This window comes from Puma concolor, chromosome D1 (assembly GCF_028749965.1).
Source record: "Puma concolor isolate L17-30 chromosome D1, mPumCon1.1.hap2, whole genome shotgun sequence".
Classification (NCBI taxonomy): domain Eukaryota; kingdom Metazoa; phylum Chordata; class Mammalia; order Carnivora; family Felidae; genus Puma; species Puma concolor.
Window position 1 is genome coordinate 748717 of NC_141676.1, and position 23268 is coordinate 771984.

General features: G+C 65.4%; 1 protein-coding gene across 1 annotated transcript in view; it reads right to left on the minus strand.

The window, feature by feature from the left end:
* MUC6 (mucin 6, oligomeric mucus/gel-forming) overlaps positions 1–18265 on the minus strand; it is a 34871-nt gene extending 16606 nt beyond the window's left edge. The window contains 33 exon segments of the mRNA XM_086679313.1: positions 457–489; positions 918–980; positions 1164–1304; positions 1450–1606; positions 1716–1955; positions 2032–2217; positions 2598–2708; positions 2788–2929; positions 3077–3228; positions 3656–3765; positions 3868–3920; positions 4010–4259; positions 4400–4532; positions 4624–4718; positions 4808–4969; positions 5188–5325; positions 5414–5486; positions 5643–5747; positions 5829–5967; positions 6129–6249; positions 6482–6604; positions 6748–6955; positions 7123–7232; positions 7309–7399; positions 7551–7677; positions 7748–7988; positions 8413–8475; positions 11426–11552; positions 11622–11856; positions 12176–12356; positions 13362–13486; positions 17326–17390; positions 18011–18265. Of these exon segments, the coding sequence (XP_086535439.1) occupies positions 457–489; positions 918–980; positions 1164–1304; positions 1450–1606; positions 1716–1955; positions 2032–2217; positions 2598–2708; positions 2788–2929; positions 3077–3228; positions 3656–3765; positions 3868–3920; positions 4010–4259; positions 4400–4532; positions 4624–4718; positions 4808–4969; positions 5188–5325; positions 5414–5486; positions 5643–5747; positions 5829–5967; positions 6129–6249; positions 6482–6604; positions 6748–6955; positions 7123–7232; positions 7309–7399; positions 7551–7677; positions 7748–7988; positions 8413–8475; positions 11426–11552; positions 11622–11856; positions 12176–12356; positions 13362–13486; positions 17326–17390; positions 18011–18265 (4555 nt within the window).
* Positions 18266–23268: the final 5003 nt, after the last annotated feature.

The following is a 23268-nucleotide window of genomic DNA, read 5'->3' on the forward strand; positions in this document are numbered from 1 at the left end:
GGCGGAAGGGAACGGTCACGTACTGTGACAAGCTTTTCCTAGAATGAGTCTTTTGTGGAAACCGAGGGCCACCCCGAAGCAGGGATTCTGTGCTAAGGATGCAACTTTCTGGAAAGTTCTCTCAGTGTTGAGGTGTGGGGCCCCTCCCCCAATCCGCACCCTGAGCTCCCCGTCAGCCTTGGTGTTCTCAGCGGCTGCTTAGGCTGCGGTGGGCCAGGGGGCAGAGGCTTAAATGTCCCTTCCCCTGTGATCTCACCGGTCCCCCTGTGCAGAGCAGCCCCAGGGACGGTCCTGGCGAACTCCCTGCCCCATCCCCCACACACTGGCTGCGGATGCAGGGACAGGATTGTCTACCACGGGTCTGGGCACCCGACCCGACAGACACAGCCCCGCCGAGCTGGCGGGGAGCTGGGGGAGAGCGCCCTTCCCCTTGGCACCTAGGGCGTGTGCAATCACCTGTGGTGGGCCCGGGCGTGGCGGGTGGCGGCACTGCAAGAAAAGGAGCGGTGAAGAGGGTCTGCCCCCCGCCTCGTGCAGCTACAGACCCCGGGGGACGAAGCTGCCACAGAGGTGCCCACGTCCCTGCTTTTCGTCTGCCTCCGTCTGCACCTTCTTCCGTCCCGTCCCACGATAAGGCGGTCGTCTGGGCGACCTGGTGCTGAATTCCCAGCGGATTCCCGGTCCACGCGCACACCCCCCAGCAGGGTGGCAGGGTTGGGTCTGGGGGACCGGGTGGGTTGATGTTTGGGGAGGAGGAAGGGAGGCTGATGCTTTTCCTGTTTGTACTGACCGGGCTCAGACTGCCAGGGTCTCCGGGAGCCTCAGCTGGGAGGTCGCAAGAAGGATGTGCGGGGTCTGGGGGGCACGGGGTGGGGGGGGTGCTTGCGAGGGGGCCTTGGGTGGCCGATGGGGCTTACCACAGGGAACGCAGCTCCCCTTGCTGTGGTCGAAGTACTCGTGCCGGGAGCAGTTGTAGCAGCCTGGGGAGCGGGTTGCAGAGAAGATGGTCTGGAGGGCCCCGCCCCTCTGTGTCTCCCGCCTGTCCCGGCGTCACCGCGGAAGCCTGGATACAGGCCCCCCACCCCCCGCCCCCGTCCCCAGCCCCCGACACCCCGTTCTCCTCCCGGTGCATCCTCTGCCCAGACCTCTTTCTTGGCCTGTACCTTCAATGTTGGCGCCCGGGACGCTCTGCGGGTTCCCGGGGCAGAGGCACGGCTGGTAGTGCCACGTGCAGCTGGTGTCCTGGGTTTGTGTGGGCGCACTGTCCCCCGACGTGTGGCCGTTGTAGAAATCGCAGTAGACGGCTGGGGGAAGGGGCGTCCATCAGGCCTTTGGTGCCCTGGTCGGGGGGCCCGAACGCGGGTCTGGGGGGAGGGGCCGCCTGTACCCGCGCCCGCCCGGGGAGAGCACTGCATGCGGGCGGCCTTGCCGACAGGGCAGGGCACTCACGGCAGAAGTCGGGGGTCCTCCAGTCCACACACACGCCCTTGTCCAGGCAGGCCTTGGCGTAGGCGGCAACCGCGTCGCACAGGCACTCGCAGTCCCCGCTGGTGTCGCAGCCACACGTGTCTCGCACGCAGGCCTCATAGTAGGGCAGGCGGTACACCTGTGGGAAGGGGCCCTCAGAGCCTGCCCGGTGCGCCCGCCTGGGCCAGGGTCCGAGGAGCGCACGGTGGGGGGGGGGGGGGCTGGGGGGGCTGGGGGCGGGGGCCCACCTGGCTGTGGCAGGCGGCGAAGGTCTGGCTGTTGATGATGTTGCAGGTGCGCTCTGCCCACACGTGGCGGAAGGCGTTGAGGCTGCAGGGGTCCAGCGCGAGGCTGGCGTCTCCGCACAGGGGGCTGTCTCTCCACGAGTTGACGAATTCCAGCTCGTCGGACGCCACGTACTTGCTGCGTGTCTCAAAGTCGTCTTTCATGTTCCCGTTGTAGTTGCCGCACAAGCCGCACAGTGCGTCCTGCGGGGGTCTGGCGTCAGGCCGGGCGCTGCCCCTGCCCCGCGGGCCGCCCCGGGCCTTGGGGCAGCGCCTGTACCTGGGCAGCACGCGTGATCTTGATGTAGACGGTCATGTGCTTGTTCCAGACGAGGGTCAGGTTGTACCTGCTACCGATGGTGATGTCCAGCACCAGGTTCAGGGAGCCGGTTTGCACCCGGAAGTGAACGTGAGGGTCCCCCCCACTGACCGTGTACGTCCTGTCCGCCAGCACTATGGTCAGGTCCTGTGGGGCGGGGCTGTCATGAGGCGGCCTGTCCCCAGTTCTTGGCGGCCGCCAGATGTCACCGGGCTCCACGTCCCCTGCCCGGGGCTCTCTGAGGCAGTGTGGACACGCATTGGGCCGGTGCCTGCCAGAGGCCAGTTCTGTGCTGGGGGCCTGCCCTCTGGAATTTGGGCAGAACATTCCAGAGCGTGGTGGAAACTGAACCAGGGGCTGAGGATCAAGCTTCTGGGAAAAGCACCCCCCGCCCCTTAGCACCGCTATGTAGCTCCGGGGGCTCCTGCCGCCCACCACGCAGACGGCAGGGGTCTGGGGGTGCCCTGCGGCCAGGACCTGGGGCTCTGGTGGCTGAAGTGTGAGGAGGCCCCACCCAGCCCGCTCACCCCCAGGAAGATCTTGACAGCCCGGGAGCAGGTGACGCCTGACTTCCCACACACGACGTTCTCTGTCAGGACTTTGAAGGTGGGCCGGGAGCTGTTGGCCCCGCAGCTGTCCTGTGGGGAGGGGGTGCTGAGGAGCCTGCCCAGCGGCCCCCGTGGCACCCACTGCCCGCGGCCCAGGGCGGGGCCTTACTGTGGTCAGGACGTAGCTGCAGCTGCCATCGAACGTGAAGCGCTGCCCGTCAAAGGTGACCACGTGGCCCTCCCCGTACAGGGTGCAGGTAGACGAGCACCGGGCACTCTGCCAGCACGTCCACCTCCCCCCCGAGCAGGTGCTGGGGAGAGAAGCTGGTGATGTGGCGTTCCAGGGGGTCCCAGGCCCTACGTGCATTCCCGCTGGGCCCCGACCTTGGTGGGGTTGGTGGGAGGCCCCGGGGACACCTCCGGGCCACCGGGGCCTCCGGGGTAAGGTTGTGGCTTACCACGTCTTACAGTCAGTGTGGAGTTGGGCGCCCCGGGGGTAGGAGACCCCTGCAAACTCGCATGGACACTCCTCAGGGGGTACGCACTGCCCCCTGGCGTTCTCGTAGAGCCCCTCGGCACAGACACAGCCAGGCTCGCACTTGGTGGGCACCTGTACGGAGAGGGTCAGCGGTCCCTGGGAGGACGGCCTTGCCTGCTGCTGCCAGAGGGCCCTGGGTCCCCCTGAGACCCCCGGTATTCCTCCCAGTCTGTCCCCCGTGGCCACACCTGCTCCAGGCCCTTCTCTTAGCAAGGTCTTGGTGCTTCTGTGTCACTGCTGAGCTGTGACATCCCCTCCCTGAGTGGTGGGAGGCCTGGCCACCAGGGCCACTCATGACCCTCTCATCCCCCTTTGGGCACCAGCCACCCTCGTCACGGGCTGACGGGGACAGAGGGACAGCGTGGCCCTGCCTTCCCCGGGGATTTTGCGAAAATCCTCTCGTGGTCCAGGGAGAGGCCCTGGGCGGCGTCCGCCACAGGCTGTCCAGGGGGTGTCTACCCTCGGGGGACCTCCCTTGTCCCTCTGCCCCAAGCCTTACGCAGGGGATGCCACTGGCCAGCATCTGGCACGTGGGGGCACAGGCTGCCCCAAACGTGTTCTCCGAAGACTGGTTGCAGGACTGGAAGATCTTGGGGGCCGAGCAGGTGGCTGCAGGGAAGTTGGGGGTGGGGTGGGGCAGGGGTGAGGCCGGCTTAGAGGGGCCACGGCACGTGGCTGTCCAGTCCCACCGGCCTCTGCACAGCTACGTACCCAGGAGCATCTGCGGCCGCCCTGGGCAGCTCAGCCTCCCGTTGATGCAGTAGCTGCGAGAGGGGGGCTGTGTGAGTGTGCTGGCCCTGGCTGGGGGCCGCGGGCTAGGGTGGGCCGGCTCCCCTGGGGACCCCTTGCTCACCAGATGACGCCGTTGACCATGGCAGACTGGTCAGCTCGGATGAACTTAGAGCCGTCCAGGAGGCAGGGGCACTGGGCCTTGCGCACGCACCGGGCCTCGTGGTCGAGGTAGGTGCCCTCGGGGCAATTACAGCCGTCCATGGGCACGGCACTCGGGTGGCACTCGGCAGCGCGGTCGGACAGTGAGAGGCACGTGCGGCCGCAGGCCCGGCTGTCGTAGCCGAATGTCTGGTTGCCCGTGCAGGGGGTGGCTGTGGGGGCGCTGGGGTCAGGCCCTCGGGGGGGTGGCTGGGTGGAACTGGGCGGGACCCCGTTGTGACCCCTGCCCCCCCTCCCCCATCCCCGCATGCCCTGGGCCCCTCCCACCCCTGCCTGCGCCCTTCACACGCACTGCAGTTGTCCACGCCGCTTCTCCAGCCCCGTAGCAGGACGCCCCGTGTGGCACACGCTCGGGCATAGTCACTCAGGACGGCGCAGATGTGGAGGAGGGTCTCCTCGTAGTTGCAGGCCTGGTACACGCACCTCTGCGGGTGGACAGGGCATGGTAGCCGGGGGACCCCCGACCCCCAGGGCCCACCCCTTGGGCCCCCCCACTGGCCCGCAGGCCCTGCCCACCTTGTAGAAGGGCCTGGGGTTCACCGTGGCATGGCACTTCTCGAACACCGTGCCCTCCCTCACCAGCACTGAGCAGCGGGTCTCTGCACACACCTCTGGGGGGACAGGGGCGGCATGGGTCTTGGGCTTACCCAGCCTGGGCCTCGCGCCCACCCGCGGACCTCCCCCGGGGCCTGGCACTTACTGTTGAGCTGGCTCATGGAGCAGGGGTCAGTCTCACGCTCAAGCGAGGCTGGGCAGTTCCCGGTCCGCCAGGAATCCACAAAGAGCGAGGCAGTGCCCTCAACGATGCCCGTGCTGGCCATGAAGTCATCGGTCGTGTCCCCGTTGAAGGTGCCACAGAGCCCTGCACCGGCCGGGCTGTGAGGCGGGGAGCCAGCCTGCTCTCCTGCCCTGCCCCAAACTTCAAAGCCCGTCTCCTCCCATCACCATGCCCTGGGCATGAGGCTGTCACTGGCTGCCACCTGGGAGGGCCAGCCTGGGGCCGTGAGCGCTGAACGAGCAAGACTCTCCTGGGCCCTTTCTCTGCTCTGGCCAAGCCGGGCAGGCCAGGGAGGGGCTCACCTGTGGTCTGGCCTCTGAACTGGGGCCCGACAGTGACGTACGCCTGGAACACGGGCTTTAGCTGGATCACGAGCTCCAGCCCGAAGGTGGTGGCCATCTGGAGGTGGGTGGACGTCTGCCTGAAGACTGTGATGTTGCCTGGGGGGACAGGGGGCTCAGGAAGCAGCCCACTTTGGGACTGTCTCCCAGTGCGGCCCTAGGTGCTGGGCAGGGGCTAAGGACGTACGAGTCTTGTATGGTAGCCACTTGGTATTTCCTTTGTTGGTGAGGACCTCGTCCTGAGAAATCACGATTTTGTCCTGGAGGGAGGGTGGCCTGAGTCACGGGGGTGCCAGGAGCGGGGGGTGGCCTTCCCTCCTGCCAGGCCGGGTGAAGCAGGAGCTGGGACGTAGCAGGGATGCAAATGCTTGGGAACCCGGGGTGAGCACAGCAGCCGCGTGACAGGGGGGCCTTACCTGGCTGGACTTGTAGATGACAGCAGCTAGGGCGGTCTCCGAGTGAGAATGCCCAGACTTGTCGTACAAGGCCATGAGGGACCCCCCCTCGGGGAGCTGCGGGCTCTAGGAGGGGGATGTGGCTCAGCACAGATGGCCCGGGGGTGCTCGGTGTGACCCTCCCACCCCCGCTGTGGCGTGTCCTACCTGCAGGAGGATGTAGGTGCAGGTGCCGTGGAAGCGGTAAGGCCTGGCATCGAACGTGGTGACAAAGGAGCCGCCTTCCAGAGAGCAGCGTCGGGGGCAGGGCTGCTCTGTGCACTTCCACTGGCCCATGGTACACTGGCTGCAGACCGGGAGGGGGTGACCCAGCTGGCACCCCCAGACGCTCCAGGCTGGCAGAGCTGGCTGCCTCCGGCGCTGAGGTTGCCCCTTATATGTACCCTGTGTCCCGCCCCCCACAGCTCCGTCTTGCCCGTGTGCCCTGGCAAGCCGTCCGGCACTTACCAGGTCTGGCAGGCGGATGTCATGACCTCCCCAGGGGCGTAGACCACCCCGCCGAGCACGCAGGGGCACTGGGTGACCGGCACGCAGGTGTGGTTTTTGGAGATGTCATCGAGAACCGTATCTGCAGGAGAGGGCATTCCTAGGCCCGGCGCTGGATGCCCTCCCACGCCCTCGCTGGGCAGTCCTTCCCGGCTCCTGTCCCTCTGTTCCCTGGCCCCGTCCCCCGCTTGCACTTGCAGCCACCCTCCCCTCGAGCCAGGGTGCCCAGACCCAGGTGCTGCTCCTGGTCGGATCCGGTGCCCTGTGTTCTGGCGCTCTCTTGGACCCCCCAGTGACCTCCCTCCTGCCCTCACCTCCTGGACAGAAGCAGCCGAAGGTGCAGAAGCTGGAGCAGGCGTGCTGGGGGTTGGAGCAGGTCCTGACGCAGGCCTCGCCGCACTCCTGGTACACCTGGTTGGCCGCGCACTGGCCCAAGGCTGCAGGCACGCGCGGCCTCCGTGAGAGCCCGCCCCTCCTGTCCCGCCCCGCCAAGGGCCTAGCCCAGCCCTCCTCCACCCGCTCTCCTTCCGTCTCACAGACATGGGGGGGGCGGCACGGGGGGCCTCTCCCCAGGACTCACAGCAGAGGCCGGGTCCCCGCCAGTTGCTGACGGCCTGGCCAGCCATGCTGCACTGGCGTGAGTACTCAGACAGCGTCGCACAGCTACAGTCCCGCCGGCCTGGCGGGACGCACGCAGCCATGTCCACCTGGCAGCTCAGCACGAATGTCTCTTTGGGCACGTTGCACTCGGGGGACACCAGGGTCAGCAGCTGGCTGCAGGTCTGGGCCTGGGCAGAGGGCCATTCGGGGTTTTGGGGGTCAAGGCCGATCCCACACCAGCCTTACAAGGCTAGGGGTGTCGTTGGCCTCGGAGAGCCCCTCACGCTCCACCGGCCGGCCCCGACCGTGGCTGAACGGCTACCGCGGCCCCTGGGGTCCCCGTCACCTCACGTACATGCTCTGCCTGTGGGACCCAGGGGCTGGGGACGGCCTCGTAGGTGCAGATCTCGTTGGGGTCATCCAGCGTCTGGAGGGCGGCATACACGTGGGGTTCCAGGGGTTTGCCTAGGGGTGGGGGGCAGAGCAGGGTCAGCACCGTGGGGCCGGGCCTCAGGGGGTCTGGGCCCCGGCCCCCACCTACCTTCCTCACTCAGAAACTCGTCCGTCCGCTCGCCGTTGAAGTCTCCACAGAGACCGCACAGCCTGCCCCTGTGCCGCTTCTCGACGAGCACCTGCGGTGGCGGGTGGGTGGGCACTGCCGTCAGGGGGCCCCGGGACCCTCGCCGCACCGGTGGGGTGAGCCCGGGCCCGCCCAGGCTCCTGGTCAGTGCCCCACCCTGGGAGGACCGTGCCCCGGCCCCCCACCCCTGCCGGCGTCCTCACCATGAGGTGGGTGCCTGGGCCCCACATGACCACCAGCTCCAGCTCTAGCTGCTTGGTCACCAGCTGCACGCTCTGGCCGAAGGGTGTTATCTGGAGCCCGTTACTGGTGTAGGGCAGGCTGACGACCCTGTGGGACGAGAGTGGTCAGGGACAGCCCCCTTGCCCGCCCAGCCTCCCACCCCAGCCACGTGGCCTACCCCACATCCTTGACGGAGATGACTGCCTTCTGCACGGTGACCACAGAGGCCCCCAGCTCCACAATGATCCGGGAGATGCTCCCGCTGGGCTCTCGCCGTAGCTGGACGCTGAAGGTGGGCGACGCGTCTTTGCAGGTGGCAGAGAAGATGTAGTTGCAGGTTCCCGGGAAGTCATACACGTGGCCGTCGAAAGTGGAGAAGTGTCCGGCCCCCCATGTGGAGCACCAGCCCTTGTCTGAGCCTGTGGGGGTAGCGGACAGAGTCTTGGGGCCCTGTGTCCACCTGGCTGATGGGGCAGGTGTGGGGAGGCTTGACCCCACGAGCTGGGCCCCTGGCTAAGTTCCAGGCCCTCCTGGTGTGGGCGGGAAAGAGGCCCTGCCCGCCCCGCAGTCCCAAGCCAGCTGTGGGCTGGGTCTGCCTCCCAAGCCTTACAGGAACTGAGGCATCGGCCCCGGGGTCTGCAGGGCACAGAGCTGCAGCTCAGCACCCACGCGGGCACCTGCCCCCTCCGGCTGCGTGGGCTTGTTTCCCTCCAGGCGAGGGGCCGGCTGAGACTTTGCCGAGCTGGGTTCCCCTCAGGGAAACCCCAGACCACGGCTACCCTGTGGCCTCGGTGCTCCGGGCAGCTCTGCAGAACGGGATGGGAGGCCGGCTGTGGCCCTCACCTGACTTTGGGGAGTCCTGCAGCCTCTGGAGGCCCGGGTGCACAAAGGAGGTGTCGTCTAGGCCTGTGTGGACAGAGGCTGCGGTCAGCACCGCCCCGGGTGTGCGGCTTGTCGGCCAGGAGCCGTGTGGCGGGAGCTCAGAGCCTGCTGGCTCCGGCTCTACTCCTCACGCCCTCTGAGCAGCCCGGCTCAGCCACGTGTGTCACACGTGCACAGGGTCCCTGTGTGGGCAGGCCGGTGCACGTGCGTGTGTGGAAAGGCAAGGAGCGGGGCCCGAGGGCGAGGAGATGGCAGTCGGGGGTGCTGGGAGGACGGAGAGGCCCCTGGGGGAACGAGAGGTGTGCGGAGTGGGGCGAGGGGTCCCTGTGCCCCGCCGCACCTGCGGTCTGCCTGCCGGGCTCCCAGCACTCACCCTGCAGGCGCCCCCCAGGTTGAACAGAGAGAGCCCCCCACGCAGGACAGGCTGCCTGGCTCCCCTGTGGACCCCGGGCGGGAGGGGCCTTGTGGTCACTGAGCAGGAGGCCGCGAGGCGACCTGGGGAGGGAGCGGGCCCCTGACAGCACAGGGCTGGGCCTTGGAGGCGAGCCGGCCTGGAGTCGGTGGGCGGCTGTCCGGGCTGTCCTTCCGTCTGGCTGCACCCCACCCACCGTGCTCCCAGGGGTGAGGTCCAGAGTCCCCGGGGGGCTACCCCGTCTACCAGCCGCCCAAAGTGGCTGCGTTCCTACTTCCTCCCTCCCTGTCAACCTCTCAGTCTTGGGATCGTGGTGACCGTTACTAGAGAAATGCCCGGTGAAGACGGTCACGTGACCGCCAGGGGCAGGAGTCGCTGACCCCGCTGGCGACTCCAAGCGCAGCTGGAGTCGGGGGCCTCACCTGTGGGCCGTGGCCTCCTCGGCTCTCCCGCCCTGCCGTGTTCCCAGTGCCTCCGTCCCCCAGACCCACTCGGGCCCTCCGTTCTGCCGAGGCTCCCACCTGCTTCAGCAGCCTGTGCAGCTGTTGGGGTTCCTGATCCTGCCCCCTCCCCTGTGCTCCCTCTGCCTCTGGCTCTGCCGTGTTTCTGGGTCTCAGGGCGATGCCAGGGGATGGGGACAACTGCCCGGTGGCCGAGGGGGTCCCCAGATGGGGCAGGTGGCATAGAGGCTGTGTTGCTCTAGTTCCAATGGGCTAGTGACACTTGGTCTCCTGGGCCTCTTCCCTCCACGGTGTCCCCCACACGGGTCCCCATCTCTGCCCCTCCTCTCAGTTCACCACCGCCCCCAGGACACGTCCGGCTGTATCCTCTGCCCCACCCCCCGCAGCAGGTCACTCCCTGGTCCCCCCCCCCTTGCAGTGGCTACTCCACCAGCTCCTCGTCCCCCCCTGCCAGCCTCACTGAGGCCCTCCGGCTCTGTGTCAGCCGTGGCCCCCACCACTGGCGGCGGAGGCTCCCTTGAGGCACGCTCAGGAGGCAGGCCGGGGGGCCCTCTGCACTTCCCGCTCAGAATCCCAGGACAGGCATGGCCCCTGCCCCGGACCCACGGGGCCCGCAGGGCGGGCGGCTCTGCCATCCCAACCGTTCTCAGCCCCGCAGGCCACAGCGCCGCCAGAGCACGTGCTGTCCCTTCTACAAGCTGGGAGACCCTGGCCGCCCCTGCCCGTTCTGTCTCCACCCCAGCCTGCCTCAGGAGCCTTCTTCCTGTACCTGCCCCAAGTCCCCAGCACTCCAAGGCCCCTGCATCTGAGCTTGTGCTCTTGAGTCTCTGGTCCAGGAGGGCAGGGCCCGCCTTTCAGCACCCTCACGCGAGTTGGTGCTCAGAGGGCGTTTGCCGAAACGTGGATGGATGGGGCCTGTGGCACTCACAGCTGGACCCCCATGGCTCGACATCCACTCGTCACACCGGCAGGCCTGCACCCCACCCCGGCTGGCTCCCGGGTGCCCCCCTTCTCGTCCTGGTTCTGGGTCCAGGTCTCAGAGGGGACGTGCCCAGGCAAGTGGCCTTGGCTGGCCAGGGGTCCTGAGTGCTCAGAGCCACGAGGGTGAGGGACAGGCTTCATGGGAGGGAAGGGGCAGGGCGGGCCGAGGGGAGACCCACTGGGCTCAGGAGTTCATGGCCCACCCCCAGTACCCACACCCAGGGTCCCCGGCCGAGGGCCCGCCAAGGAGGGAGCAGCCGACCAAGGATTAAGGAGAGAGAAGAAACCAGTCATGCTGGGCTCGGGCAGAGAGAGGCCCAGAGGGCTTGGTGCCCGCAGTCTCTGGGCCACCGTAGGACCCCTTGGGGCTGGCTTGGGGGCAGGAGTGAAGGCTGTGCTCAGCCTGTGGCATCGGGGGGTCCGGGGTGGTTACCAGCAACCGGAGGTGGGGATGAGGGGAGGGGGAAAGGGACCCCTGCTCCTTGGGCCTGGCTGGGAAGATGGGGCGGGAGGAAGCGGCAGCCCTGTCTGAGCCTCTGCAACGGTGGTGGTGGCCCTGGGCCCTGACATGAGCCCCCTTCCGGCCCCGCTTCCTTAATCCTTACGGTAGCCACATGGGGGGGGGGAATGTTTCCTCCACTTTTACGGGCAGCGAAACTGAGGCCTAGAGCCCACTTTGTGGCTCGTCTGTTCATAGGACCCAGTGGAGCTGGGGTCTCCAGCTGGGCCCTTCGGCTCCAGCACCCACGAGGCCGCTGCCCTGCTCCCTACACCCTACAGCGCTCTCAGGTCCTGGGGCCCAGTGTGGAGAGCGGAGCCCCGGGCAGCACCGTCCTGTCCAGCATGCCCGCATCTCGCTGCACGCACGGTTGTTGAAGAGACTGTGTGTCCCCGAGGGACCCCTGCCCTGCCGCAGCCCAGCGTCCTTTCTTGGCCACTGTGCCCAGGGCAGGGGTGAGTGGCAGCCTGCTCTCTGGCAGAGGCCCGGGTCTTGGCGAGTGGGGGGCAGCTACAGAGCAGGGAGGGGCCTCCGCTCCATCGACGTCCTTGCGGCCAGCCTGATGCCGGGGCAGCGGGCGTCTGTCCACCCCTGTGGCGCGGCCTGTGGGCCCCCACTCACCAGCGCCGAGCAGGGCTCCCCCGCAGGACAGGAGCAGCAGGAGCCGAGGCCCCAGCATGATGCGTGAAGAGAGGTCACCGCTGGACCCGGCGCCTCCCGTCGCGAACACCGGGCAGGCTCCCTGCACCTGTGTGCAGCCCGAGTGGCCGGCCCCGGACGCCTTATGTAGTGGCTATAGGCCCCGCCCCTGCCTCACCCACTGGGCACCGGGGTGGCCAGACAGGACTTGGCCTTCGGAAAGCTCTTTGGTGGGCGGTAGCCCCATTATCGCTGGCCTCCAGGCAGGGGCCAGCATGGGCCCTCCAGGGCCTTGCAGACACGTCCTGTGTTTGCTCCAGGCTGAGGTGGCAGGGGCACCATCAGCCACACCTTGGGGGCTGAGAGGGTGCTCGCCCCGGGCGTGCAGGGAGGCTCCTGGGCACCGCTCGTCCCTGGCGGGGGAGCCCAAAGTGCTCGGATGGTCCCTGGGGTGGACTCCACGCTCATCCAGACCCTGGCACCCCCAGAGGTGCCAGCCTGCCCAGCCCCACCCCTGCCTGGGAGCAAAGACCACCCAGTGGAAGGACCACATTTTGGGGTGGGGCCATCACTGACAGCAGCAGGCCTTGGGACACCTCCCCAGGGCCGATACCACCCCAAAGTGCAGGGGCCCCCGTTGGGCACCTCCTCCCTGGTGATCCTTCCCCCCCAGCCCCCTGGGAGGGTGAAGCACCAGAGTGGTCCTGCTGTATCCAGAAGGGCCCCCGTTACCTTTTTCTGACCCCCATGGCTCTGAGTTGCTTGTAGGCAGAGGAGTAGGGCCGGAGCGGCCACAGGGGGCTGCCCATCTGGGAGGGCATCTCTGTGGGGGCTGGGTGCCAGCCTCTGGGTGCCAACCTCCCAGGCAGAGGAGCAGGGGCTGTGCCCACTGCCTCCTGGGAGAAGGGCATGGCTGGAGGTGGGGGGGGGGGCAACAGCTCAGGGGACAGGGAGTGGGCAGGACACAGGCCAGTACCGAGAAAGGGGTCAGGGTTAGGCCCAGGATGAGGATCATGATCAGGGCAAAGGTCAAGATCATGGTCAAGGTGAGGGTCATGATCAGGGAGGGTCAGGAGGTGTGTGTGTTTCGGATCCTTTGTGGGATCTTCCAGCAGTCGGGGAGCAGGTATGGGTTTGATGATTCTCCAGGGCAGCCTGGCCTTAAATGGGAGCCTGTGTGGGACCCCCATGTAGGAGCCTGGGGCCCTGGTACAGGGGCTTCCCCTTTCCTGAGGTTGGTTCTGGCCCCACAGAGACTTGGGGGTGCAGGAAACCTGGCCTCCTGCTGCCGAGGAACCCCCAGGCTGAGCTCCCCACATGACACTCCACCCTGCCTCACAGACACCTGTGTTTACGCTAAATAAGCTATAGTCTTAACATAAAATTGTTTAAAAAAAATTTTTTTTTTGTTTATTTTTGAGAGACAGAGTACGGGAGGGGTAATGGCAGAGAGAGAGGGAGACACAGAATCTGAAGCAGGCTCCAGGCTCTGAGCTGTCGGCACAGAGCAGGATACGGGGCTCAAACCCACAAGCTGTAAGATCATGACCTGAGCCGAAGACGGACACTTAACCGACTGAGCCCCCAGGTGCCCCTTAACACAAAATTCGTTTCATGGAGAGCTGCACTCAGCGGCAGCTGGCCCTCCGGTCCCTGAGTCTGGGCCAGGTGGGTGTAAGGTCCCCAGGTGTGCTAGGCACTCCCATGCCTGCGTTTTCCTTTAACTCAGAAGCAGAGGTGGATAACGAGGGGTTCCAAGATGCTCTCCTGCGTTCCTCTGCCCTGGAACCACCCCTGCTGGGGTCACTGCGGCCAGAAGCCTGGGCACACAGGGTGAGGTCTGTCCAGGCTCTGCCGTGGGGCCACTGTGGGGGTTCTCCCTGCCCTTGGAGAGCTCACACCCTCATGGGGGTCTCACATCGGAGCTCTGAACTTAGAGGGGGCAAGCCGTTGGGTGGGTGGGGGCTGAGGTCCCACAGGGACAGGTGGGTGGGTCCTCCTTGAACCTCAGCCCTGGCCAGGATGCTCGGTGGGTAAGGGTGCCTAGACAGGTGGCAGTGGGGAGGTGACTTAGCAGACCTTGGGACAGGCAGGATAAGAAGAGAGGCCCAGAACCCTGCTGGAAAAACATACCTGGGATGCCTGGGGCCCTCTCCCACCAATTAAAGCCACCCCTGAGGTCCCCTTGGGCCAGGGCTGCCAGGCCTTGTTCTCTGCCTGGACCCTTGTGAGCCCCCCCCCCCCCAGCTGCTTTGCCCACCCACAAGTGGAGTTCTCACCCAGCCACAGGGCTGCCTGCTACCCCTCCCAGGAGGCACCCGACCACAGGGCCTTGGCACGGGCCGCTCAAGCCTCAGGACATGCCAGGGGGACAGCAAGGAATGGAGCCAGAGAGGGAACTGTGGTCATGGGCACACCCCCGGATCACTGACGTGTAGGACCTGGGGGAGGGCCAGGGCTTGTGGCACATAAGGGGTCCCCACGTTGGGGTCTCCAGTGGCACCCCTCCCCCACCCCCAGCAGCTTGAAGGACTCCAGTGTGGCCCCAGCAGAGCTTGGGTCACGTCACCAGGACTGCCAACAAGGCTGTCATGGGGCCTGGACTAAAGAAATCTGTATACGTGTGCATGTGTGAGACTCGGTTTGAGTTTCCTGGAAAAAGCTGTACATTCCAGGGGCTGTCACCTCCGAGCTGTTCAGGCCTTGTGTGCACAGTTAGTGGACGGCTCTCGCCTGGAGCCGCGGGTCCCAGGTCCCTTTCTATACACCGGTTTGGCGGGAAATCAGGCAGAATGGCGTTTCTCTTTGCTGACCTGGGAGCCCTGAATGTGCTGAGCAAACAGTAGGAGATAAGACTGTGTGCACCCATTGTTCCTAGCCGTGCGGGTGATAAAGGCACAGCCCGCTGGCCAGCCTTGGGAAGCGGAACCCACGGGCTGGACAAATGGGTGATTGTTCGGCCTCACGCCCCAACTCAGACCCCTGCCCTCGCCCTCTGTCTGCATGGCGGGGCCCTGAGTGGCACATCTGGCCCCGGGCCCCGGCTGGTGCTCCAGAGGGCCCGCAGCCCCAGGGCCCAGTGTCTCCGCAAAGGGGCCCTTCACGGCCCACTCGGGAGGGCGGGTGCTGGCCCCTAGGCAGTGGCTCTCCCGGAGGCCTTGACCTGACCTTCACTTGGGACCGAGAGCCTGCTTGAGGATGTAGGCATTCCCCGCCGGCAGGTGCTTCCAGAAAGCTCCTGAGCAGGCTTGGGGTCCCCAAGACCCTGGGTTTGCTGGACCCAGGTTTGTGGAGGGGAAAGCGCCAGAGTACACAGTGGCCAGCCAGCCCCTCTGGGCCCCACCGGCCAGGCGTGGCATTCCTCAGGGGAAGGCAGGTCAGGCTTCACCCCAGGCTCGAACCACGGCTCGGCCCCAGCGATCACCGCCTGATCCAAGTGCCGAAGACCACGGCTTTGGGGAAAGGTTTCCATACGGGAGCCGAATGTGTCCCGGGCCTGGCCAGCGGCCGTGACCTTTCTGAGGGGTGGGCCCGGCAGCAGCCAGGGAGGCTGTGGTGACCGACAGCGCTGGGGTGTGTGGCCCACATGGGGTTCCATTGCTGGGTGCGAAGTGGGGCGTCCTCCACCCCTGCCATCAAGGACAGAGCTGAGGGGCTGGGCTCAGCCCCTGGGCACCTGCCGATTGGGGACATTGTGCAGACCAGGAGACCCAGGGCCTGGAGGGGCCTGGGAGGGGACCCGGCAGTGGAGGGACCTCTGGCCTGTGGCGAGAGTCACTCCAGCCCCACCTTTGCCCCAAGATCCGCGTGTAGCTGGGGGCCCAGCAGGTGCCCCTCCTTCTCTCTCTCTCTCTCTCTCTCTCTCTCTCTCTCTCTCTCTCTCTCCCCCCACCAAGTGTCATTCTTGATCCCCACCCCCGGCAATCTGCAGCCCCTTCCTCCTCAAGACCCCCAGCCCTGGAGCTGCAGGCCTGCGACCCCAGGTACCCCCGTCATGCCCCAGCCTGCCTCACTTGCCCTGCTCTCTGGCCCCCTGCCCCCCTCCCGGGCCGGCCCCTCCAGACCCCAGCCCTGCTGAGGCAGCACCATAGGCAAGGGGCCCCTGGGCCACCCCTGCTCCCTGAGCCACCCCTCCTGTGGTCCCGGGGCCACCCTGCCGCCTGCCCTCCCCCCAACCCCGCACCTGACCCTGCTAGGTCTGCACCTTTAACCTCTGCCTGCCCTAGGCCTGGATTTGGGATGGGTGCTGCCCACCCGGGGCCAGGGCACCGGCCGGCACCCCCTGCCTTCCGTCGGGGGTGGGGGGGACCCTGTGCTGATTCCCGTGGTAGCTGACTGGCTTGTTTCCCCAGCTCCAAGTGGAGGGTCCGGAACCCTCTGTCCCCTCAGCTGAGGGCCCCCTGGGAGTGACCGCAGTGATGTGCCCCCAGCCCCTGGTTGGCCCCCAGCGGCCCCCCCCTCCCCGCCTTGGCTGAGTGCCCCCCGCACCTCTGTGCTGGGGCCCCGATTGCCAGCGGATGTTGGGAGAAAAGCAAACAGATAAGGTCGGTCAGGCAGGATTTGGGGTTTGGGCCCCGGTGGCAGGAACACCGCGAGCCAGGCGGGGGGGTTATCTGGCCTCCCACGTATGGAGGTGGCAGGTTCTGGAGTGTTTGCTCTCCGCTGGTGGCCAGGGGGTGGAGGCTGATGTTGGCGAGCACATTGGGAATAGGGGGGTCATGTTGGGGGGCGTCCAGTTCCGGCTGCGCCCAGACGGGGCAGCTGTCTGCAGCACACGCTTGCTTCTCTCCGTCACGTGGGTCCACGCTGTGGCCACAGCCCTCCCCGGCCCTTGCCGCGTGCTCACGCGGGGAGAGAGGCAGGACGGAGCTGCCTCTTCTTACAGGGGCACGAATCCCATCCTGGGGGCCCCAGCCTCACGACCCCATCAGCTCCCAAGGGCCCACCTCCTAATTCCACTCCCTTTGGGTAAGAGCTTCAACATATGAGGTTTTGGGGGGTGGTCGCACACAGGTGGTTCATCACAGTGTGGGAGGTAATCAGGCTTGGGGGTCCTGCCGGGCCACGAGTCGGGTGGTCTCTGAGGGCAGACGTCTTCTGAGCTGGGAAGGCCCTGAGCGGCCCAGGAAGGCTTCCTGGAGGAGGTGGGCTAAAAGTGTGGGCCAGACAGACCGTCAAGGCCAGGAGCTGGGCCAAGGGAGGGAGAGGTCACGCCAGAGTGTGTCCTGGCTCTAGAGTGAGCTGGAGGAAATGGAGAAACTGAGGACCGGGGGTGGGGGAAAGAGGAGGGGCCCTGCACGAAGGGGAGAGGCAGCCGGCGAGGGTGGGCCCGGCCAGGTCCGAGGGGTCCTGGGGCAGGCTGGCACTGCCCGGTGTGGCCTGCAGTGCTCCGGGAGCAAGACCGGCGCTCCCGTGGCCCACAACGGCTGGTTCCACGTGGCCGGTCAAGGACACAGAGCACACCGTACGGGACCAGGTGGCCTTCTAGGGCCACTCACACCAGGGGCCGGCCCAGGGGGACCTCAAGTACTCCCTACTTGCTAAGCAAGTACTCCCAGCCTTCGGACCGCTGCTGGCCTGCCCTCCAGGGGGGCCCAGAACACACCGGACGAGAGGGCCAAGGCCCCGAAAAAGCCTGCGTGGCAGGGAAGGTCCCAGGGGGTCTGAGGCTCCAGACCCATCCAGCATCAGGGGGCAGGGGGCTGAGACTGGCCTTGGGAACAGCCAGTTCCACGGTCCCCTCCTGCTAAAGCAGCCCCCGTGGCTGGGGTTAGGAAAGTGGGCTGCACCTGGGTGAAGGGACACAGAGGTCCCTCTGACCCTAACCTTCCCCCCCGACCTGAGCACAAGAGGAGGTGACACGGATGGTGTGGCCGACTCACCTTCGGAGGCTTGTTGGGGGCACTGACACCTGCCGTGTGCAGGCGGTGGCCTCGGTGGCCTCCCTCTGCAGAGTTTCAGGAGGGACACGGGGGGGGGGCAGGGGCGAGAGGGCCCCGGCTGGTGGTGGCTGGACCCTGGCCAGAGGACACTTCCGCGCACCCCACTCCCAGCCCCGCCGCAGAGGCAGGACTCCTCTGCCGCTCATGGCTCTCCATCGTTTCCAGGCTCAGAGCTGGGTCCCCGTGACCCCACGCCCCTCAGAGGTTATGAACCATTTCTGGAACCGTAGGAGCCAAAGGCACGGGATGGAGTCTCTCTTCTCCTCCCAGTGGGTAAAAGCATGACTTTTTGTTGGGCGTGTTGGTTTCACTCTTGTTTTCCTTAGCAGCTCAGGCAGGTGTAACCGAGCCACCAAAAACCGCATGTGTTTGAAGAGTGCCGCTTAATGGGTTTTGACCCAAGCACATTCCCGCCACCACCACGGGGACAGCAGGGCCCCAGGTGGCCTCGAGCGCTTTTGCGACCCATCCGCACAGGCAGCACGCGGACCCAGCGCACACACTCAGGCTCCGTTGCATCGTCCAGATTTTGTGTCAAGAGAATCCTGCCGTATGGACTCTTTCATCTGGCTGGTTTCGTTCGGCATTTTGAGCGAAATCGTTTGAGATTCATCCCCGCTGTTGCCTGATCAGCACTCCGTTCCATTTCAGCGACGAGCAGCGCTCCCTGGCGGGGCGCCGCGGTCTGCTCGTCCGCTCCCCCGGCGCTCGTGTGCGCACAAGTCACGTGCGTGATGCCCGGGCGTGGCATGACGGGCACGTGGCTGGTGGCTTTCTGACTTCTAAGGGGCCGGGCGAGCTGCTCCCCAGAGCGGCCGCACTGATTCGCATCCCCGCACCCTCTGTTTCCTCCAGCACTTGGCGGGAGCGTCATGGCCATCGTAGCAGGAGAGGAGCCGCATCCCGCACACACACTCACTTGCCATCCGTGTGCCTTCTTTTGTTTTCTGTTTTTTTGTTTTTTTTTTGTTTTTTTAATGTTTCTTCATTTTTGAGAGAGACAGAGAGAGAGGGAGACACAGACTCCAGAGCAGGATCCAGGCTCTGAGCTGTCAGCACAGAGCCCGACGCGGGGCTCGAACTCACAAACTGTGAGATCAGGAGCTGGGCTGAGGTTGGACACTCAACCGACTGAGCCACCCAGGCACCCCGGTTTTAAAGTTTATTTATTTATTTTGAGAGAGAGCAGGGAGGGGCAGAGAGAGAGGGAGAGGGAGAATCCCAGGCGGGTCTCAAACTCACACACCTCAAGATCATGAGCTGAGCTGAGTCAGGTGCTCGACCCACTGAGCCACCAGGCGCCCCCACCCGTCCGTCTATCTCCTTTGGTCAAGTGCCTGTTCACATCTTTGCACATTTTAAAACCAGATTATTTGGCTTTGATTCAGTTCTGAGGGCTCTTGATCTATTCTGGACACGAGTCCTTCTTCATCAGACGCAGGGTTTCAGAGTGATTTCTTCCTGTGTGTCGCTTACCGAGATACCCTAATCATGTCTCTCAAAGAGCAGATGTCCTGGGGCGCCTGGGTGGCTCAGCCGGTTGAGCGACCGATGTCGGCTCAGTTCGTGATCTCACGGTTCGTGGGTTCGAGCCCCGTGTCAGGCTCTGTGCTGACAGCTCGGAGCCTGGAGCCTGCTTCGGATTCTGGGTCTCCCTCTCTCTCTGCCCACCCCCGCTCATGCTCTGTCTCAGAAAGAAATGAGCATTAAAAAAAATAATAAAAATTAAAAAAAAGAGCAGACATCCTCAATCTGGACAGTGTCCAGTTTACCGAGTTTTCTTTGATGGATTACGCTTTTTCAGTGTTGTAGCCGGGAAATGACACTTTATCATTACGAAGTGACTTTATTCTTGTCTGCTAACATTCTCTGCTCTGAAGTCTTTGGCGTTAACATTGTCTCTGGATCCTTGTCTCAGTGTGTTCGCATGTCCTCTTCTGTGCCTCTGCCTTGAAGACTCGCGTGCGCCTTTACACCGACAGTGGGTTTCTTTAGGCAACTACAGAGGGGACCAGCTAGTTTATGCGGCCTGAGAACCTGTGTGGGGCTCCTGGGCCCCCGGCGCTCGTGCCGAATGCAGCCATTGAGACTCGGGCTCCAGTCACCCTCCTGCCTCTGGTTCCCTTTCTTCCGTCTTCTTTTGCTTCTTTTGGATCAGCTGAATACTTTCTCGTGAGTCCTCGTGCCCCTTCACCGTGCCACGTGCGACAGCCCGACTGCCCGAGTCACAGCCCGGCTCTGGGAGACACCGCCCCGCGTGCCACGGAGCCCGCACCCACGCCCACGCCCGTCCCCGTGGTGGGTTATCTCCGAAGAGGCTGAAATACGACACGGCAGGCTTCCACGCCCGTGTGCGCGCGTCAGCAGGCCTGTCTTCACCTCCCGACACCGTTCGGTGTCCGCGGACGCCTTCTTCCTGCCTTTGTTTTTGGGGCGTTTCCCTGGGATGCCAGTTTCTTTTCCTTTGTGTCCCTTGGTGGTTCTGACGGAATCACCGGCCACCGGGTCATGTGTGCTCGTCTCTAGAGATGCGTCCCCACTCTGGTTCCTTTGCGGCCGGTCTCACTGTGACTTCCTTCCTGTTTCTCGTCTGACCCCCCCAGTGCGTGGTTCCTCTCTGGACCTACGACCTCGGCTTCCCTGACACTGTCCCCGTCCCCGAGGAACGGCTTCAGCCCTTACGGTGCCTCTGTGGACACGCGGGGTTCGGCCGCCGTAACCGCGTGGGCACCCCTCCGGCTCACCCTAACTCCTGCGCAGCCCTGCCCTCCCCGACCCCGTGTCTCCCCTGCCCTCCTGGGGTCACAGCCCAGCTCCTCCCGGCCCCCTCCCTGCGGTGACCGGGAACCTTCTTTTCCGGGATGGCCACCCTCGCTGCCCGGTGACCAGTGTCTTGACTGTTTTCCATACTGTGATCCACCTTTCAGCCTCGGGGAGGAGGGAGACTGGTCTCCGTCACTTCCTTCGCTGGAGGCGGACGTCCCGGATGAGATGGAACTTAAAAAAAAAATCACACCGTGGTACATAGTCACTAAGCAAAATGTGGAAAAATGCATAAAAGTACCGCCACCACCCCCGCCCCCGGAGTCCCCGTGTCCAAACCCGCGAACCTTCTGAGCACCTGCTCCTTCTCTGTGTGCCCAGCACCCATATCCCTCTCCCGGGATGGCCCCGACACCAGGCGTCCACGCTCCCCGCTCTGGAGGCTGGAGTCCCAGACCCAGGTGCCGGCAGGTGGGTTCCCGTGAGGCCCTGGGGGCGGGTCTGTTCATGCCCCTCCCCCAGCCGCTGGCGGGTCCGGCTTCTCTGGGGCTTATAGACGCACCCCCCCCACCGTCCTCGCGTGGCCATTCCCTGTGACTCAGAGTTTCCCTCTTTTCACTGGGACATAGTCCTGACAACCTCTAATGACCTCATCTTAACTCACGACACCCGCAAGGACCCCGTTTCCAAATCAGGTCCCCTTGCGAGGTCGTGGGGGTGCTGACTTCAGCCCAGGAATTGGGGAGACACGGTGCAACACCAATTGTACACTTCCACGTCCGGGGTCTTGTCTCGGGGCCGCAGTGCAGGGATCCCTCTGCCCTTTGGAGACACTGTTTCGGGGGCTACACGGTGCATCCTTTTGATCTTTCGGGAGGTGCGTGGGACAGGCCGGTCTTCCCGAGGCCTCTGTCCTCGTCCTGCACTGCGGGCTGCTGTTGCAGAAGGAGAAGCCCTTTCCCCGGACCCTGCCTGGCCCCAGAGGGGTCTGGGCCATGGGTGCCCCTGTGCCAGACCTCTGTCCCTCAGGCGTCTGAGCCTGCTGCACACAAGCGATCCTCCCATGGACTCCCCCAGGGTATGAGTCTCCTCCTGGGTCTCACCCAAATGAATGGGGCACGCCCGGGCCCGCGGCCTCACTGGGGCACTCACAGCCTACAGGACAGGGCGGTGATGACCCCTTCACGACTGCAGTCTGTGCTCACTGCCCTGTTCCGGGCTCTGGTCCCCGAGGGTCTGTGGCTGGAGTCTGCCCCCCCCCCCCAATGAGCCCACCCCCTGCTGACCCCATGCAGGGTTGATGGGCCGGCAGTTGCCTGCGAGCTGCTCCTTGAGAGCTTTTGTTGACTTTCCAGCTGGCCAGCTCTGTAATCTGCTGGTCAAAGGCCACATCCGCTTCCTCGAGAACTGTGCACGTGGCCACAGGTCCATGCCCTGCCCCTGCTCCAGCCGGTGCTGCGTTACAGACCCTGGTTCCAGGTCCAGCTCTGGCATTCTGGCTTTGTGGAGCCCTGGCACCTCCTGGGGGGTGGCCACCTGCACTCTTTCTTCAGGAAAATGGGGACATCGGAAGCTCTCCGTCTACCCCTGGCCTGTGCATACGGCTGAGGCCACACCCGGGGGAGACGGGACCCTTTCCAGGGGCAGGGGACACAGGCTCTGGTCTTTTGGTCTGGTCTCAGCTCCTTGCTGGGTGGGGCCAGGGGCTGTGTGGACCTGTGCAGGCAGGGTCCCATCTCTTCCCACCCCCAGAGCTAAGTGGTAATTCTGGCCACTTCCCAAGCCTCACAGGCCTTAGGTCTTAGTGGTCACATGTCCCCTGTCCCTGGGGCCCTTCGGTCCTCTCCCGGCCCCTGGCTTCCCTGGGAGGGGCCCAGACCAGGTGGGGCCCAAGTATTTGGGTCACAAAGGGCCCCGATGGCCCTCTGGGGGCCTCCGGGTGGGGCCAGGGCCCCCCTCTTGATGCGGGACACAGACTGGCCTTTTGTGCGTGGCAGGCCGAATCTCAGGGATTTCCTCAGGCACTCACTCACTGGGCCGAGCTCCCACGTGGCCAGAGGTGGGCAGCCCGCCGTAGGGCAGGGCCAGGCAGGGAGGGCCATGACAGAACAGGGGACGGCTGACTAGCTGGGGACAGAGTCCCCACTGAGTGTGACTCTTAGAGCAAAGGGGTCCCTGTGGTGCGAGTGACCGTTGCTTCCTGGCCGTGCTGTGGGAGCACAGGGAGCGATGGCCGCTGTCCCAGTTCGGACCAGGCACAGAAAGGGGAGAGGCCCGCCCTGCATGCCGGCTGCAGACCTGCAGTCCCAGCTGGGGCGGGGGCCCCTGGGCCCGAGGGGACCAGAGCCGTGCAGGACGCCTCCCAGGGCCCACTGTGCACAAAGACCGTGGTTCCTGGGCCGGTGAGCGTGCTCGTCTGCTTGACCGCCAGGGGGCAGGGGCCCCGACTGCAGGGCACCTGGGGTGGGCGTGGCCACACTCACCGTCACGCTCAGGCTCATGTGTCCAAGTGCCTGGGCAGTTGCACACACCTTGCCCACATGCTGGCCCTGGTGTGCACATCCTCACCACTCACGTGTGTGTGTGGTCCCACACGCCTGCTCCCTCACGTGGTCACACACACACACACACACACACACACACACGCACACACGCCCCCCAGGACAGAGTGCGGGAGCCAGGCGCCACCTGCTGGTGAACATCATCCTGGTGTGACACCTGCTTCTGGAAGCTTCCAGAGCTAGCTGTGCTCAGGTGGGGGTGGGGACACAGTCCCAGGGGCGAGGTCCCTGCACAGGAGGCTGTGGGGGCCCCCAGCTCCCAGAGCAGGCCCAGGTGGGCAGGCAGCACAGCGCACTGGGAGGGTGGGAGCACCCAGCTCCCGGGACCCCCACCCCGGCCTGGCAGGGCCTGCGTGCGGCTCCGGGGGAGGAGGCCCTTGGCTGCACCTGACCTGAGGGACTCTGGTCCCCACGCTCTCCGTGGCTGTGCTGAGTCCCTCTTTCCTGTGAACGTTCAGACTCCGACACCAGCTTTCCACCTCTGCTGCCCACAAGGACCCCAATGATTTGCAGTCGCCTGGCCTGGCCCGGGAGGAGGGGGCAGTTGCCTGAAGGTCAA